Source organism: Chamaea fasciata, unplaced genomic scaffold (genome assembly GCF_029207755.1).
Source record: "Chamaea fasciata isolate MVZ Bird 193981 ecotype frontalis unplaced genomic scaffold, bChaFas1.0.hap1 SCAF_1, whole genome shotgun sequence".
Taxonomy (NCBI): Eukaryota; Metazoa; Chordata; class Aves; order Passeriformes; family Sylviidae; genus Chamaea; species Chamaea fasciata.
Genome location: NW_027094086.1, coordinates 128,911,063 through 128,927,367, shown reverse-complemented (window position 1 = coordinate 128,927,367; position 16,305 = coordinate 128,911,063). Strand labels below are relative to the sequence as shown.

General features: G+C 38.2%; 1 protein-coding gene across 7 annotated transcripts in view; it reads left to right on the top strand.

Moving 5' to 3' along the window:
- Window positions 1–16,305, top strand: part of PPP1R9A (protein phosphatase 1 regulatory subunit 9A) — a 132,794-nt gene that overhangs the window by 57,882 nt on the left and 58,607 nt on the right. For all 7 annotated transcript variants that reach the window (XM_066197236.1, XM_066197268.1, XM_066197261.1 and 4 more), the window contains 2 exons: window positions 14,191–14,323; window positions 14,812–14,932. In XM_066197236.1, coding sequence (XP_066053333.1) covers window positions 14,191–14,323; window positions 14,812–14,932 — 254 coding nt within the window. The remainder of the gene's footprint in view (window positions 1–14,190; window positions 14,324–14,811; window positions 14,933–16,305) is intronic.

Here is a 16,305-nt window from a genome sequence, read left to right as displayed (position 1 = left end):
GCTTAAAATTTGACTGAAATGTGAATTTTTGGCACTTAAAATAACTAGCAGGAGGGATGGGCAGCAGGCAGCTGCGACGAGCTTTCTGGGGAGCGTTGCTTTCCTGCCCCTGCTCATGATCTGCCATCCCTTTCCCTCAGGAAGGAGTGCTGTGGGTCTCCAGGCAAGTAGAGGAGTGTTCTTTGACTTTGTGTGTTCTTGATCTGTGCCTTAGTTAAACTATTGCTGTTTCTTGTACCCTCTGTAACCAGAATATCTGGGTAAGGATATGTGGGTAACCAGTGAATATATGGGTAAGATAGCACTTATCACCTTGGATTTCAAGTAGTGGGGAATATAACTGAAATATGCTTAGTTTGGAAGTAATATTTTTGTTTATTTATATAATATTATTATATATTTTTCATGCTATTTTTCTAAAACTAGCTATTTTTATTTCATCTATACAGTTTTGACTTGGAGTCCAAAGTATGATTTTTCAGCTGCGTCAGGACATGTCTGATTCTTTTGGTCATTTTGCTGTTAGATAATGCTCAGCATTTCCATCTGCCAGACTTTGCTAGACTTATATACTATTTTTCTCCAATTTAATTTCTCTTAGAAGTACTTCTATATCTCACAAAAAACCCCCTCACTACTTTTCTTCTTTTGAAGTTGTGACTTTGGCTTTCAGATCTTAAGCTTCATGCAGCAAATTGAGCTGCTACATCCCCTCTGGCCAAAACTGACTTCTGCAGCTGTGATCTTTGCTTTTCTCTGGTACTGAGCCATCCTGCAAAAGGTGTACCCTGTGCTCACTGTCTGTCTTCAGTCTTAGTCTCAGCTGGTACTCTGACAAACATACTGTACCTGTCCTCAGTGTAATTTGTGGTGAGGTCAGGCAGAGTTTGGATGGCTTACTGTGTGTTTCACAGAAGCACATCACTGGACTGCTGAAATACCTCATACCACCTGAATAACCAAAATGCCATCAGAAAAAAGATGTTAAAAACACAAAGTCATCCTGTAGGGTTCTCAGCAATTAGGAGACCATTGCAGTAATGCTCTGGAGCAGATTAAATGTGGGGGTTTTTTTTCCTTACAAACATAATCTGACACTTTATTGAAGAGAAACAAATGGGACTGAGTCCATGGAGAATGCCAGTATTTCTCTTACCTTATTAGTCAATACCTCCAATTTGCCAGACTTGAGGTTTGCATTTCTTTCACCATAATTCAGTGTATATTTTATTTTACCGTATTATTAGTAATGGATTGAAAAGTAGTGAAGAGGATAATTTATTGTAACACTACTGATTGCTTTTTCTACCTATTATTTTGTTGGGTTTTTCATAGCCAGTATTTGAGAAGAGCTTTTTCCAGTCTTCCACATTGTTTCTAGCACTTGAGAACCCTGCACAGGGACTGTCCTGGGTGCATTACATGCACCACATTGGTTTAGTAACAAGGCCCTCTCAAACAAAACTTGAGCTCTTGGTTTTGTATGGTGAGATCATTAGCATTTAATGAACCTCACAAGGTTCATGTCTAAAGCCACAGAGGAGGTGGGATATTGTCATCACTCTGGTGGCCTGCATTAAGGTTCTTACACATTAGCAATAGGCCTTGGAGATGGTAGATGGAAGATTTTATTTTGTTATAGCTGTCAGTGGCAAACTCTTATGGTAGGAAGAGGACAACAGTTTGAGGTACCTTCTATAAGGGAGGGTTAACGTGGATTTAATTATTTTGCATTGCACACAGAGGAATTTTCATCTACATGGTTATCACGTAGCAGTAGTCCCTTGCTGACTAATTTCTGGCTCCATAAATAAGTGCCCAGTTAATTAAGCATTTTTGAAAGGCAAAACAACAACCTTTACATTATTCCTACTACTCCGTAAAAGGACTTTTATCCTCACCTGTTTTAGCAGAATTCAATATAAGCTGTACGACAACTGAAGTTTTGGTAGAATAAAGAAAACCCTTGAGTATGAAGAACCACTCTTGTCTCTAAAATGCCTTTTGTGTACATGTCCGAGAACCCATTTTGTGCTTCTGTTTTTCAAGCACCTACCTCAGAAAAATCTCAAAAAAGTCTGATGAGATAATAAAATGCAATTTCTTTCCTAAACAGAGACATGATGGCTTTTCCATAAATTTGCCTCTTCTTAGTTAGAAGTCATAACATTAAGACACAACAATTACTGTTTGTATTTTTTATTGCACCTTTTTATTGAGGTACATTATGACATTTATCAGAAATAAAATTAAGCTTAGGGCATGGAAGATGGAGTATGTTCACTATTTAAAAGCTTGAATTTAAGGCACGTTTTGACAGTGGCCCTTTTTGGCAAGTTAGGCTTTTAACCTAAAGGTTAGTAAAGTAGGATTAATTTAATACTGTTTTTATGAGGCCTGCCTGATCAGATAAAATAATTTTTAAAACTTGAGTTGAAACAATGTCTTGTACCTTTCAGGGTAACTAGGCAATAACATGCATGATATATTCCAGTTGCTTTTAATTCAAAGAACTGTCAGACAATTTTCAGGTAACTGTTGTAAGATTACCAGTTTTCTGCATCCCTTTCTGTGACAATCACATACTGCTGATGTTCTGTATGGTACCAAAACCATTTAGACATTAGGGTGAAATTGCCATTTCCGAAGTTAAGCAAAATATTAAAAGGCCTATATTGTCCAGAGTTGCAGTTGCAATTTACAACTTGACTGTTTTTTTCTCCTCCAGTATTTTCTGCACTGTTCTCCTTTTTTATGGTAGTTCTGTGCTTCTTGCAATTGGAGTGGTGCTCATACTTCTAGAGATTTTGCATGGCCCATGTGTGGCTCTTAGTCTCAGCTTTCACACCTGAGGGTGGATGTACTCCTGTGCTCAAGCTGCAAGAATGCCTTTGTGCAGCTGCCTTATGTCTGGGTCTGATGGAGTTGGTCATAAGCAAAGAACACATTTGGATAATTTTTTACCCTTTGGCATGCATTGTTATTGGTTTTACTCTTGAAAAATCTTGAAAACATTTCTTGTCATCCAGACTAAAATGATTGATAGCATCCTTTGGAATACTTTACTGCAAGGAATTGAAAGCTAAAACTTTATCTGATAATAGACAATACTGTGTTTGTCTGTTATTTAGTTTACTAGTTCTATAGAAAAGGCTTTAAAAATTGTCATTTCATGCTATTTTCCAATTATTTTATTTTCAAGGAAAAGGTGCTCTATTGTTAAGTTTTTGGGGTGTGTTTTTTTTTTGTTTGTTTGGGTTTTTTTTGGGGGGGGTTGGTTTTTTTTTTTTTTTTTAGAATCTTAGACTGTTTAATCAGTAACAGTAAGGTTAAAATTAAAGTTTGAAAGATTGAAGTTTTACCAGCTTGGATGTTTTGATGTCCAACCATATGTTTATTTTCCCACACCACTTGTATCTAACTCCCTCATCCAAGAGAGTGGTTTGATTTGTCTTTTTTTTAGGGGTAAAAAGCAGCCAGCCACGAGTTGCATATACTTTGTACTAGTTGTCTGTCCTGTAGTTTTCCAGTTAATGTTAATGTTATCATTTATATTTTTCTTGACAGTACTGGCCTTTTATTAGTAGTAAAGAAGGATTTGCAAGGGCTTCTTTAAATTGTTTTCTGTTTTTCCTTAAGTTTGATCTACAGAGGGTTGATTAGGGATAATAGTCATGCCCAAGAAACCGTAATTATAAAATAACATTTTAGCGGATGGGCTTCTAAAAAACTTATGTGTGTACTTTTTTTTTTTCTACTTAGGGATTCATAAAAATAGCTAAGGTTGTATGTGTAAATGTATTCCAGCAAAGTTTTGTAGGGTTAGTTTGCCATCTTCCTTTAGTTGATAATTCACAGCTCTTATTTTCAGCAAGAGTCATAGTCTTGCCAGTTTCCTTAGACAATGAACATTAGCTGACTGAAAAATATTTAAATGTCACTATTCTGTGGAGATATTGGGTATGTTCTCTTTATTCATTGTACTAGAATGGGGTACCCATTAAAATCATGCTAAGACAACTGAAAGCCTTACAGTATTGGCTTTATAGCCTGTCATACACAGATTACACCCATTTTAATCTGCTATCTGGAGTATGTCCAGCTTCTGCTAAATGGTGTCTGTTTTACTTTTAAAAGGAATGTGCAGCTGTTTGTAGCCAAAATACAGTTACTGTGAGTGACAGCGATACCAGCTGTGTGCTGCAAACTTCAGCGGCTGGAGTAACTGAGCTCAGAGATGCCCCTGCTCTCTTCCCTGCATTGACGCAACATATAGAGAGGTTCTTCTGTAGCTTTTATAGTTCTGTCTCACTGCACAGGATAAACAGCACTTTCCCTCCTCTTCTTGAGCAAATCTGGACAGAAAGCTACGCCCCATATTTTAGTTTCCGTCACAAAGGTTGAATGTTTGTCTTGAGCTTCACTTTTCTGTCTGATGCAGGTCAGAAAGTTGCATCTGGAAAACTGAAAGCTCAGTGGGCTCAAGTCAGTTCTAAAGGTCTAGGAGTTTGCCAGGTTCCACAGCCATCTCTGCTGCTGGCATGTGGCAGGAACAGCATTGAGCTCACATTTAATGCCGTGTCTGTCTTTGTATCCAATATCAGAGGTCTAAGGACATGGTGCCCTACCTCCACTCTGCCCAAGTGCAGTATGCAGGGACTATTAAGGGCATGCAGAGAGAGATGTTTGGTCCCAAACAGTAAAGCAAGACCGAAACTCTTAAAAAATAAATCCCAATCCCAAAAATGCACATGTAGTAGTGCATCTCCCAATTTCCCATAGCACTGGGTGCTATGCTTTGCATTTGGTTCTCCAAAATTTCAAATCCGTCACATATTTGTGTATAGAAAATGTCTGTAATAAGTTTGAATTTCTGCAGTAAATTTGGGCATGAAGGATAGAATTGTGTAAAATCTTCAGGTGAGCAAAACTCATCATAGTTTCTCTGCTCATTTAATTTTTCCACAGGGTAGAGTGAAAACCAGCTGTAATAGAGACTTCCCTTGGGGTTGGTGAGGTTACTTTTGCTATTGTTTTCAAGGGGGTAATTTCTTTGTGCCTGATGTCATAGCAAATGTTGAAGTTGAAAAATGTCCAAAAATAGTGTTGAATTGAATCACTTTAAAAGTGTTTATCTTGAATCCTCATTTTGTGGCATTATTACTGTAGTCTCATCCCAAGCTAGCATTATTTATTTAATACCAGCTTATCCCTGTGATCCATCGTTTTCTTTGTCTATTCATTTGGATGTACTTTCTGTGCACATTTGTAACCTTCTGTTTATTGCTGCATTAATACCATATTTTAAATTGCACTTAGAGCTGGTGTGTTTGAACCAGTTATGCTGTGAGACCTGGGAACGCCTGTTCTTGGCTTGTGTTAGAGTCTGTTACCCCACCTACCATATTAGGAGGCATTAGGAAAGCTGAATTCCTCTGGAAATACAGACTGTCTCATTTTTGAAGCATTGGTGTGATTAACTGTAATGTAACACACTTGGTATGAATGCTTAATGGATAAACATTCTTTTGCTTACTCCAGGCAGTTTTACATCTTACTAAGATGCAATTCATTGTACTAAACAGTGCGAATGTGAAACTATCATTAGCAAAAATGCGGTCAGCCAAAATGAATTCTGCCTGCAGGTGCAATTAAGGAATTGGTAAGTCAACAATATGAAGTAATTGAGAAGTGGTCTGGCACTGAGAACGTGGCATTGCACTTTCTGTTTGAAAGATGTTTACAAAACACAGCAAACCTTTTGCTGTATTACAGAAGCTTTTCCCTAATCCTCTTACACTCCGCCTGTTTGTCCATTTTTATACACAAGCAATGGCATTAACAGGCTGTACGGCTGCAACGCTCCTACCAAATTAATGCAACACCCCACTAATGGGTCTCTTTTACATCACTGCATGGTGATGTTGATGTGAATGTAGCAATAGGCCACTAAAGGCTTTAGAGAATCATAAGTGGTTTTGTTACTGTAGAAGAATATCTGCTTGTACTAGAAACTAAATAGATGCCCTCTGTAACGTGTGCCATCTGAAATTGTGGAAATATGTTTACCCTGTACAGAAGGCTGTTTGACGGGTTGTCTGATACTGAATGTCGTACTTAGCTATTCTTTAACCCGTAAGCTGTTTACTTAAATACTTAATAGTATATATTTAAAGAAGAGTTTATTGCATCTCCAGAGTTCTTCTTAGTAGAATATAATAGAATTTCCCCCACTCATCTTAAGACTGTAAGCACTATCTTTAGTAATCTCATCTCAGTTAAAGAATTCATTAAGAACTCTTCATTAAAAAAAAAAAAATCCAAGCCTCTCATGAGATTTTTATAAGAACTTAGATACTGTGAAAAGTAATGGTGGGACAACTTGAGAGATTCATTAAAGGCTCCTGCTGTGGTCTGGTGTGGAAGTATGTTTGTTTTTTATCCCTTGGTCTGAGGTGAGGCTGTAAAGTCTTCTGGTTTCTGTCACTGGAGATCCTTCTCCCTCTCCCTTGCAGCCTTTGCTGTGTCTGCAGGAGTATTTGTAAGGTGAGCAATTAGTACCAAATGCCATAGCTCCTGGGAATTAGATAAAGTATGTGAGAGAGTCCTAAAAAACCTTTGGGAAACTTGCAATTTTGAACCCTTGAAAAGCCCAATAGGATTTGTATTGATGATGTAATATTGAGAAAATCAGACACCAAGGCAGACTGTTTCCATCTAGCGCTTTTCTTCCACCTCTGCTCTCTTCTCTGCTTTAAGCAAAGAGATAGGCAGCAATGTGTACTATTTATAGCACATTTAAAAGATTTTTTTAATATATAAGTGTATATAGGAGAATTGTATTAATTTTTGTTCAATTTATAAAATACTACAATTTCACAATATAACTCAGGTTGAATGAATTGTTTCTATCATTTAGACAGCAAATCTTTTGAATTAATGCCTGTGATTACTTATTTGTGTCCTTGTTTTTCTTTGAATTAGTTTCTTAGTATAAGTAGCATCTGTAAGGAAATAAAAGGAATGGCTTATGAAATTTTTTGTGAAGTCATTTTTAGTGAATATGCAGGTTACACAATTTATCCCTGCTGAGATATATTTTAAATAGAATGTTTTATGCATAGTCAATATTTTGTTTCAAGTGTTTGCCTCTGAGAACATTTGTGGCATTTTCACTCTGCATTTCAGCCTCTTGACTTGAAGGCTGAGGGAGAGTGAGATTGCTGGGAGAAGAAACACTGATTTGTTGATTCGTGGTGACTGCTATTGTATAGCAGTCTGTACTAATTGGTACCAGAAGCAGCATTTGCTCTTGGCTAGCTTGTGTGTCACACTTAAAGGCAAAAGGAAAATAGCACCATCAGTTAGGATGAAGATTGGCAGCAGTGCAAGGATCTGGAAGAAATACTACAGCAGATTCAGGAATAAATGTCTAGGGGCAGAAAGTGGAATTTTGCTTCGTGCTCTCCTATCTGTTTAAAGCTGTTTGGACACAAGAGTCCAGATTTGAACCTGTACTGTACTTTAATTAATTAGTCAAACTCTACTCACTTCAAACATTTCTCCTTTGCGTGCTTATTTCAATGTTCAAAGATACAACGAATTCTTGAGCATGCTAGTTTGTTACCTTGGCAATAGAGGAAACTGCCAAAGGAGTGATAAAATATATCTGCTGTCATATTGGAAATTCATGTTCTGCTTAAAATATGCTTGTTCATATTTTTATTTTTTTGTATGGCATGGCTATTGGAGTGCTTTTGTTGCAACTGCTTCTTTGTTCTGCTGGATGGAGACACTCTCAAGAAGTAGGTAAATGTTTTTACTTTTCCCTGAAGCGGGAAAAGTCAGCTAAAGATGTTCGTGTTTGTAGGTCGGTGCCACACTGCTGTAAATACTAAGGTGTTAAATTGCTGTACCCACATCTCTAATCTCTCTCTAGGATTGTGAAAGTCTGGCAGGAGGCACCTTTGGAGGAACCCTGAGCTTAAGGGGAATGCAGGGTTGTCTCTGGGCTCTTTTCCCTGCAATTGTCAAACTACTGTAGTGAAAAACAAAGCTTTTTTTCTTCATGATTTTTATTCTCTATATCTAAATAGTGGATAACTGACCAAAAAAACTCACCAACTGCAGCAGTTGCAAAGTACATTTTTGTTATTAAGTTACAGTAGTGCAAAGTAGAGTTAAAAAAAAAAAAAAAAAAGGCAAGAGCAGGCAAAGGGATGAATTACATATGAAGTGTACCTGTGAGGTACGCAACACTTAGAAAATTTCCTTGGGATTCTCATATGATCAGTAAGACTCAGAGAAGTCACCTCACCAGTCATTTATGCCTCCCATTACACTGTTGCATCCAAGCTGCTGCATCCAAGCTGCTGCATTAGAAAAACCAACCCACAATCAGAGAAGATTTAGACCCAGGCCTGCAAAACTCATCAAAGAGAATAGAGTGAAAATTGTTTAGCCTGTACCATTAATATAAAACAGGACAGTATTGCAATTTCCCATTTGTATTAATGGTTAGGACAAAAAAAAAAAAAAGTGAGAAAAATCCTCATGGAATTGTACGTCATCACTGAATTGAAAAAAAAAAAGGCAGGAATATTCAGATAAATCTGTTTGTGTATCTTTGACAACTCCAGTTTTCAGTTTTAGTACCTTGCTGTTTTACTCACTTACTGAAGCAAACACAAGCAGCCCTAACAGAGGCACAAGTTCCATGTGAGCTGAGGTTTTACTCTTCAGAAACAAGGCTTACTTTTATTTACTAATTACTCTGACCTGTTTTAACCAAGAGTGACAGTGTGAAGTTTTTACATGGGATGCGCATCTCATTTACAGCTACAGTGATTTTGTATTTTTCTGCTATGTAGGCAAGTAGCAATGTAAATTGTAATAAAACTAGTACATCAGTATAAAATAAGTACACACTGGATAAATAATAAGTGGATATAAACAATAATTTTCACTGATTCTAGGAAACTACTTAATGGAAACATGAAAATGAAAGTGCTTTAAAAAATTCGCACCAAAAGTGAGCCCAGTAGCAGGAGCAGGGGAGATGATCCATGTGCAGTACCACCTAGGCAATTTTGGTTCTGTATTTTGGCTCAAAACTGCAGTGTGGCACTTTTAAGATAAATTTAAGATACTAGTTTCACTGAAAAAAGCCTAACAGAGGAGTCTGGCTGGTTCTTTAACGACTTATATCACGAAGCAAACTCACCCTCATGTCCCAGGACTAATGAATATGTGTGGTTAGCCCATGCATTTTAGTGCTTGTGTCCCACCAGGAAATGCCAGTGTGGCACTGTTTGGATTTAGGAGGATATACTGCAGTGCACAGTGGTGTATGGATCCAAACTGAGATGTGTTGGCAGTGCTGCAGGACAGTGATAACTGTGGTTTTCTACTGCAAATGGTCTTCATGATGTTCCAACAGGTAGAAAATCTGATAACTTGTTCAAGTTGTCTAAAGCAAGAGTAGATAGAGATAATACTTTCCAGTTTGCCTCAACAAATTGAACAGTTTGTCTGTGTGTCACAGCGACTGCTCCTGGCTTCTAATATGTCTGAAGAGGTATCTCTGGAATGGAGAAGTTTAGGGCCCAGATACTTTAAGGATTTTGGAAACATAAATCTGCTGTGCAGGTGTCTGTGCCAGAGTTTCGGGGCACTGAAAACAGATCTTTCTCCTACAGAGCTTTCTGAGGGAAACCCCAGGCACGGATTTGATGTTAGACATGCAGTTTCTTTCAATATTGCTGATGTCTAATTCCCATCTGTGTCCCGTTCCTGCTTCTTGGGAAGATTTGTCTCCTGGATGCTTCCTTGCTGAAGCGTTAGTGACGGCAGATGCCCACACAGGCTTTAGGGGAGCATGAAGCCAGGAAAGCTGGAGGAAGCCTCTTCACTGACTCACTGCCTTTGACGGTGGCAAAGAAACCACTTTGCAGAGACAAAACTTTTTAAAAAAATAGTCACCAAAGTCAGACATTGCCAGAGCCTCCTCTCCTCCCTGAAGCTATGCTGTAGAAAGATTTTAGAGCAGAAGGTAATGGTCAAATTTAGCTTCTTCAGCACAGCCAGAGAGGTTATCCTCAGTGCTTCATTATAGATAGTCTAAATCTGCTCCCTTGCAGTTTGAATCTGTTCCCTCTTGTCCTGTCATTACATGCTCTTGTAAATAGTCTCTCTCCATTTTTTTTGTAGGCTCCCTTCAGGTGTTGAGGCCACAGTTACGTCACCCCTAAGCCTTCTCTTTTCCAGACTGAACAACCCCGATTCTCTCAGCCTTACATCAGATGCAACAATTTTTGTTTCAAAGTTTCTAGTATGCAACACTAATATTGTGGTTTATGTAGCACCAAGCTGGTTAGCCCATGGGGAGGATAACCCATGTGATTCTTTAGAGTTATGTCCATTCTGACTTGTTTAAAAAAATTTTAAAATCCTTGTCACTTCCTACTGGTCACTGTTGGCTGAATTCTGTAAATTATTGGGAGTTAAGAGCTATGGGAAAACACTCCAAACTTAGTCAACTTTGCCATTTTCAGTTTTCATCCTTCTGATCTTACTCCTAAAGATGAAGTACTAAAACAAAAATGTAGGGGTTTTTTTCTGAATTAGTCAGCAACTTATTTTTATGGTTAGTGACATGTCTTCTCTAGCTTGTGCTCTACCAAAGAGAAGCAAATCATCTGTATGCATGATTTCCCTGGGTGTGCCACCCAGGGTGCCTAACAATTATATCTGCTTCTTTGATATTACAGTTTGTTACTATATTGGGGCTGGATGAATCACTGATGACCCCTGTTTCTGTCACTTTAGAGAACATAGAAGCATGTTCTGTTAACAGCAATTCTTCAGGGTTTGTTTCAACGTGTCACCACTGTTGGCTTTTTGCTTTCCGTGAGTGCTGTGGTAAATCCTAGAAAATGTTACAAGTGAATTCTATGAAAACTTTTTTTTTCCCCTAAATACTTGTAGTGGTAAAATCAGAGATAAAGACACTGTGTTAGATTTTCATTAAAAAGAGCTTGCTTTATAAGTAATGGCTTATGACGTGACTCTTGGGGATGGTCCTGTACAGGGCCCAGAGTTGGACTCTATGATCCTTGTGGTTCCCTTCCAACTCAGCATATTCTGTGACTGTGACTTTACTGTATTGGGTATTTGGCCAGAATGGCAGTAAACCCAAGTCTGTCAAATGGCAGGGAATGGGAGAATTCCCATGAGTCTGAAATCCCGCATACATTCTGGGAAACACAACGGCAACAGACATGGTGAAATGGTTCTACTTAAATCAAGTTAACCCTACTTTGAGGAAGAAGTTATAAATGTTTATCTTATTTTCAGTGCAGGAAAATCTTGAGTGACAGTTCTCATGACTACTGAGCAAGCAGTTCATTACTCTGTTGGATAGACTGTTTCACAAAGAAAGAATATTTCCAAGCACAAATTTTCTTTTCTTCACTTAAACACCCAGAGATTCATTTAATAGAATCAGTCAACCATGAAATGTGATGGCACAAAATGAAATAAATGATATACAAGAATATCCTTCTTCTTCTTCTTCCCCTAGTCAGGGAGAGACAACTGCTTTGTTGAAGGCAGTGGGCAAAATTATATGACCAGTGTACAAAAGTCAGTGAGTTAACGCCAGGTAGGAAACACAGAGCTTTGTGAAATCAGTGATCTACAATCTCAGAGTGAATGCTTAGGTGAGGTGCTAGATTAGAGTGGTGTGATGTATTTGGAGACATAATGATAACTTGTCATCACCAGCAGTATATTTAGTTTCCTTATAGTGGAATTATCAAAATACTCCAAAACACTGAGCACAATCCAAGAAGCTGTCTCTTCTGTCTAATCTGATTCAAGAAAGATCATCCCAAACCCAAATTCAGTATATGATTTGATGCTTTCAAGGAAAATTATCCTGAAACATATCCAGCCATTTTGCAACATATCTAAAACTTCTTTCACAACATCCTCATGCCAGTCATTGAACAAAAGGAAAATAATGGTGACAATTAACATGATGAAAAGAAATCCAGAAATAAATATACTCATTTTGTGGCAATTTTCCCCTATACCTCTCTCTCAGCTGTTCTTTATCTCCAGCAAGCAGTATCTCCTTTTACCTTGACGCAATTCATCTCTGTTCACATTTGAGGTATGAATCTTTCTCATCATGCTAATAAATGAGATGTTTCAAGTTAAATTCACAGCTGTTGTTTTTAACCTGTACTCGATTATTTGGAACCTAAAGGTTTATGGTGAAACCTTAGCTCAGTAATGTTTTAGTTGTGTCTCACTCTGTTGATTGATCCTTATTTTGGTTGATGTCAGCATGAATGAGGTTGGGCTTGAACATGGAACCCTTAGTGGGTAAAAACTGCTGCCTTTGACACAAAATCGCAGAGAAGGGAAGCTGCCAGGAAGGTTGTACCACTTTTTCATTGGTGTTGAGTGAACTCTTCCAGCCGGTTTTGTCTATTCTTTAGTCAGGCTAGAAATGGTGGCCTTGAATTGTATCTCTCCTCATTACTTGTTTCTGCATCGGTGTCTTTTCTCCAATCTTACAGATACTAAAGCAGCATAAAAAGTTCAGCAGCACTGGACAGCATTTTATATGTGTCTTATTTTACTTAGGCTTTGCATGTATTTATGGAGGCTTTCTAGGAGCATATTTTAGTTAAAGCAGCCTTTTTCTTGCATCATAATGACTAAAAATCAATGTGAGATAGGTTTGTGAATTCTTGTAAAACATTTATCATCTCAGTCTTCTTGGAAGAGGAAATTAATTGTTTCACATAGATGTGAAATACAAGACTTAAAATTCCCATTGAGTGGCTACTGTCTTTTCTATTTCAACCACTACTTTATGTTACCTGAGAGGGCTTTTTGGTAGCTTTGTGGCAGCCATAACATAGTTAATAGACTTACTATAATATTTAAAAGTGTTTTTGTATTTCACCTTCAATATATTTACTATTTAAAATAAACAAATGTGTACAAACGGCTTTTCAGGAAGGTGAAACCTCAGGTGGCAGTGACCCAGCTCCTGTCACTGTGCTGGGCAGCCAGCTGGCATGTGTGCTCCATCCAGGGACATCAAGACAGAGCCTCCAAGCAGGGCTGTAAAAGAGCAGGCTTCTGGAGAACTTTGGAATATTTGTGTAGCTATGTAGCAGGGTGCCGTGTTTTATATTGTAAGAGGAACAGTGATAAAGGAAAACATGGCTATGCAAGGATGTCTTCTGTAGGTTGTCTGTAAAAGAGGAAGAGGAAACATGGAAAGTTGTTTTCTTTTATTTGAAGTGATGCGTATGATACATCCATGGGACTGAAGCTCAGTAAAATTATTACCACTAGTAATACATATTCTTTCCTTACTGCCAAGTGGAGGCAGTTAAATGAATTAGGCTGGCAAACTGATCTCTGTATGATCTCTGGTAAACTCTGTGATTTCTATGAAAATATGCTTTTCCTGTCTAATGTTTCTGAAGGTCTGAATAATCACTGTTTAAAGGCCATGTTGAAAGTATGATAGTAAATAGCATAAATTATATAATCAGGTTAATGCAATCACTGTTAAATTACTGCTTTAGAGATGAAATATACCTGTAAACCTGGTTAGTTTAAAAAAATACCCATGGCTGTGTATTTTGATGTTCTAAAAAAGTTAACACATAATATGGAACATAATCTCTATGATATCCATAAGTGATGTAAATGTAGGTCAGTACATAAGGTTGAGCTTTGTTTGGATGAATGTGAACTGGACCTTCATAAGTCCTAAAGACTAATACAGAAATGCTATACAGATTATAATTTCAATGTATTTGACTCTGTTAATGTTTATTAATAGTGTATTGTTAATGAGTTAAATTAAGTATTTAATCATTTATATGCATGGACCAATGTAGACATTAAAGATCACCTTTTGAATTTATAATCCAAAACAATAGAAACTTATACTCAGTTGACTTTTGCAACTGTACTTGTGCTTCCTTTAATAAAAAAGCACAAATTTAAAAACCTGAAGTTTGAATGAACAGGAGAAATTTGTCTTTTAAAAGCCTTTTCAAGATTTGCAATATCACAGGACAAAAGTAGTAGCTGATTTAGTAATTTGGAAGTCTTTTTGGAATGGGTAGCTGAATGATTTTTGATCTGTTTCCACAGGTTTTCAATACATACTCTAATGAAGACTATGACAGGAGAAATGATGAAGTTGACCCAGTGGCTGCATCAGCTGAATATGAACTTGAGAAGCGTGTGGAAAAGCTGGAGCTCTTCCCAGTAGAACTAGAAAAAGGTATCATGTCTGTGTGCCATTTCCACTTCCTGTGACACTAATCTACAAGTTTGAGGAAGTCTACATATGCCTACAGAGCCTATCTTGAATTTCCATGAATTTGTTGTAGTCACCTTGGCTTTTTGGATTTCAGAAATTGTTCAGTGAGGAAGTAAAGCAGCAGCTCAGAGACAGGTGGTTTTTACTTTCTTAAGAGAATTGTTTTTTGACACTCCATCATGATTTTACACAGTGTTTGATGTGGTATGTTCATTCTTCACTGGAGGAGTAAAAATCTTGTCTGTTGCTCTAAGCTCCTCACAAGACTGTAGATGATACTTTTTGTGTGTAATAAAAATGGTAGTCAAATCAGTTTTTAAAAGGAAGCAAAATAATATTAGTGTAATTGACACAGAAAGCCAAGAGGAGCCAAAGCATGAATGTTTACCTACCAAATAACTGTAGAGATAAATGTAAGAAGTTTCTGCTTTCTCTTGCCTTTTTCACAGATGAAGATGGACTTGGCATAAGCATTATTGGAATGGGAGTTGGAGCTGATGCAGGCCTTGAAAAACTGGGAATATTTGTCAAAACAGTAACAGAGGGTGGAACAGCAGAAAGAGATGGCAGGTAAACTAGACTTTGTATTTGGAAATTTTATCAGCAGTAGTTACTATAAATTATAGTTTTCCTAGGGAATAGTTGTTTGCTTATTTGTATGTCATGGTAATCCAAGCTGTAAAGTTTCTAAACTTCATTGGTAAGGTCCAGAAGATACCTTGCCAATGTGGTTAAGAGACGACACTAAATTGGTACCATGAATTTAAACTTCTAAAGAAGAACAAATTTGCCAAATACATGTGTTTGTGACTACTGAGAACCCAGATGCTTTAGCATAAATAAGGCTGCTGATTCCAAACTGTGTCACTTTTGAAGGTGGTTTAGATTCTAAAGGTGTTGGGCTCCCACCTGTTCTGTTGGCTTCAAGTCAGCTTTAGGTAGGCAATACTTAAAACAAAAAGAATTCTGTTCAGCATTTGATTATTTGGTCGCTCAACATTTGATGTTCTTAAGAGAGATCTTGATGGGCCGGATCAATGGGCTGAGGACAACTGCATGAGGTTCAGTAAGGCAAAGTGCCAGGTCCTGCCCCTGGGTCACAGCAGCTCCAGGCTGTGCCACAGGCTGGGGGAGGAGCAGCTTGAGAGCTGCTCAGCAGAAAAGGACTTGGGGTGCTGGTTGACAGGCAGCTGGATATCAGCCAGCATGTGCCCAGGTGGCCAAGAAGGCCAATGGCATCCTGGCCTGTACCAGCAATAGTGTGGCCAGCAGGAGCAGGGCAGTGACTGTCCCCCTGTACTTGGCACTGGTGAGGCCACACCTCGAGTGCTGTGTCCAGCTCTGGGCCTTTCACTACAAGGGAGACACTGAGATGCTGGAGTGTGACCAGAGAAGGGGAACAGAGCTGGGCAAGGGTCTGGAGCACAACTCCTACAGGCAACAATTGAGGGAGGTGGGGCTGTTCAACCTGGAGAAAAGGAGGCTGGGGAGACCTTACCACTCTCTACAGCCACCTGAAAGGAGGTTGTAACAAGGTGGGGGTTGGTCCCTTCTGGCATGTCTCAAGTGAAAGGACGAGAGGAAATGGCCTTAAGTTCTGGCAGGTGAAGGTTCAGATCAAACATTAGAGTTTTTCATTGAAAAAGGCATTGGAATAAGTTGCCCAGAAAGGTGGTGGAGTCACTCTCTCTGGAAGTGTTGAAGAGGCATCTGAATGTGGCACTTGGGATGTGGTTTAGGAGTGATTGAACTGCTTAGTTGATGGCTGGATGGTCTTGGAAGATCTTTTCCAACCTTGATTATTCTCTGATTCAGGAAAGAATTAGTGTATCTGAATGTTTAAACTTTTACTAAATACACTCCTTTCAACTTTACTAAAACAGACTTTATATTTCTTATTTTGGGATAGTCTTCTGTTCTGGAGTTCAGTTTTCAAACCTACA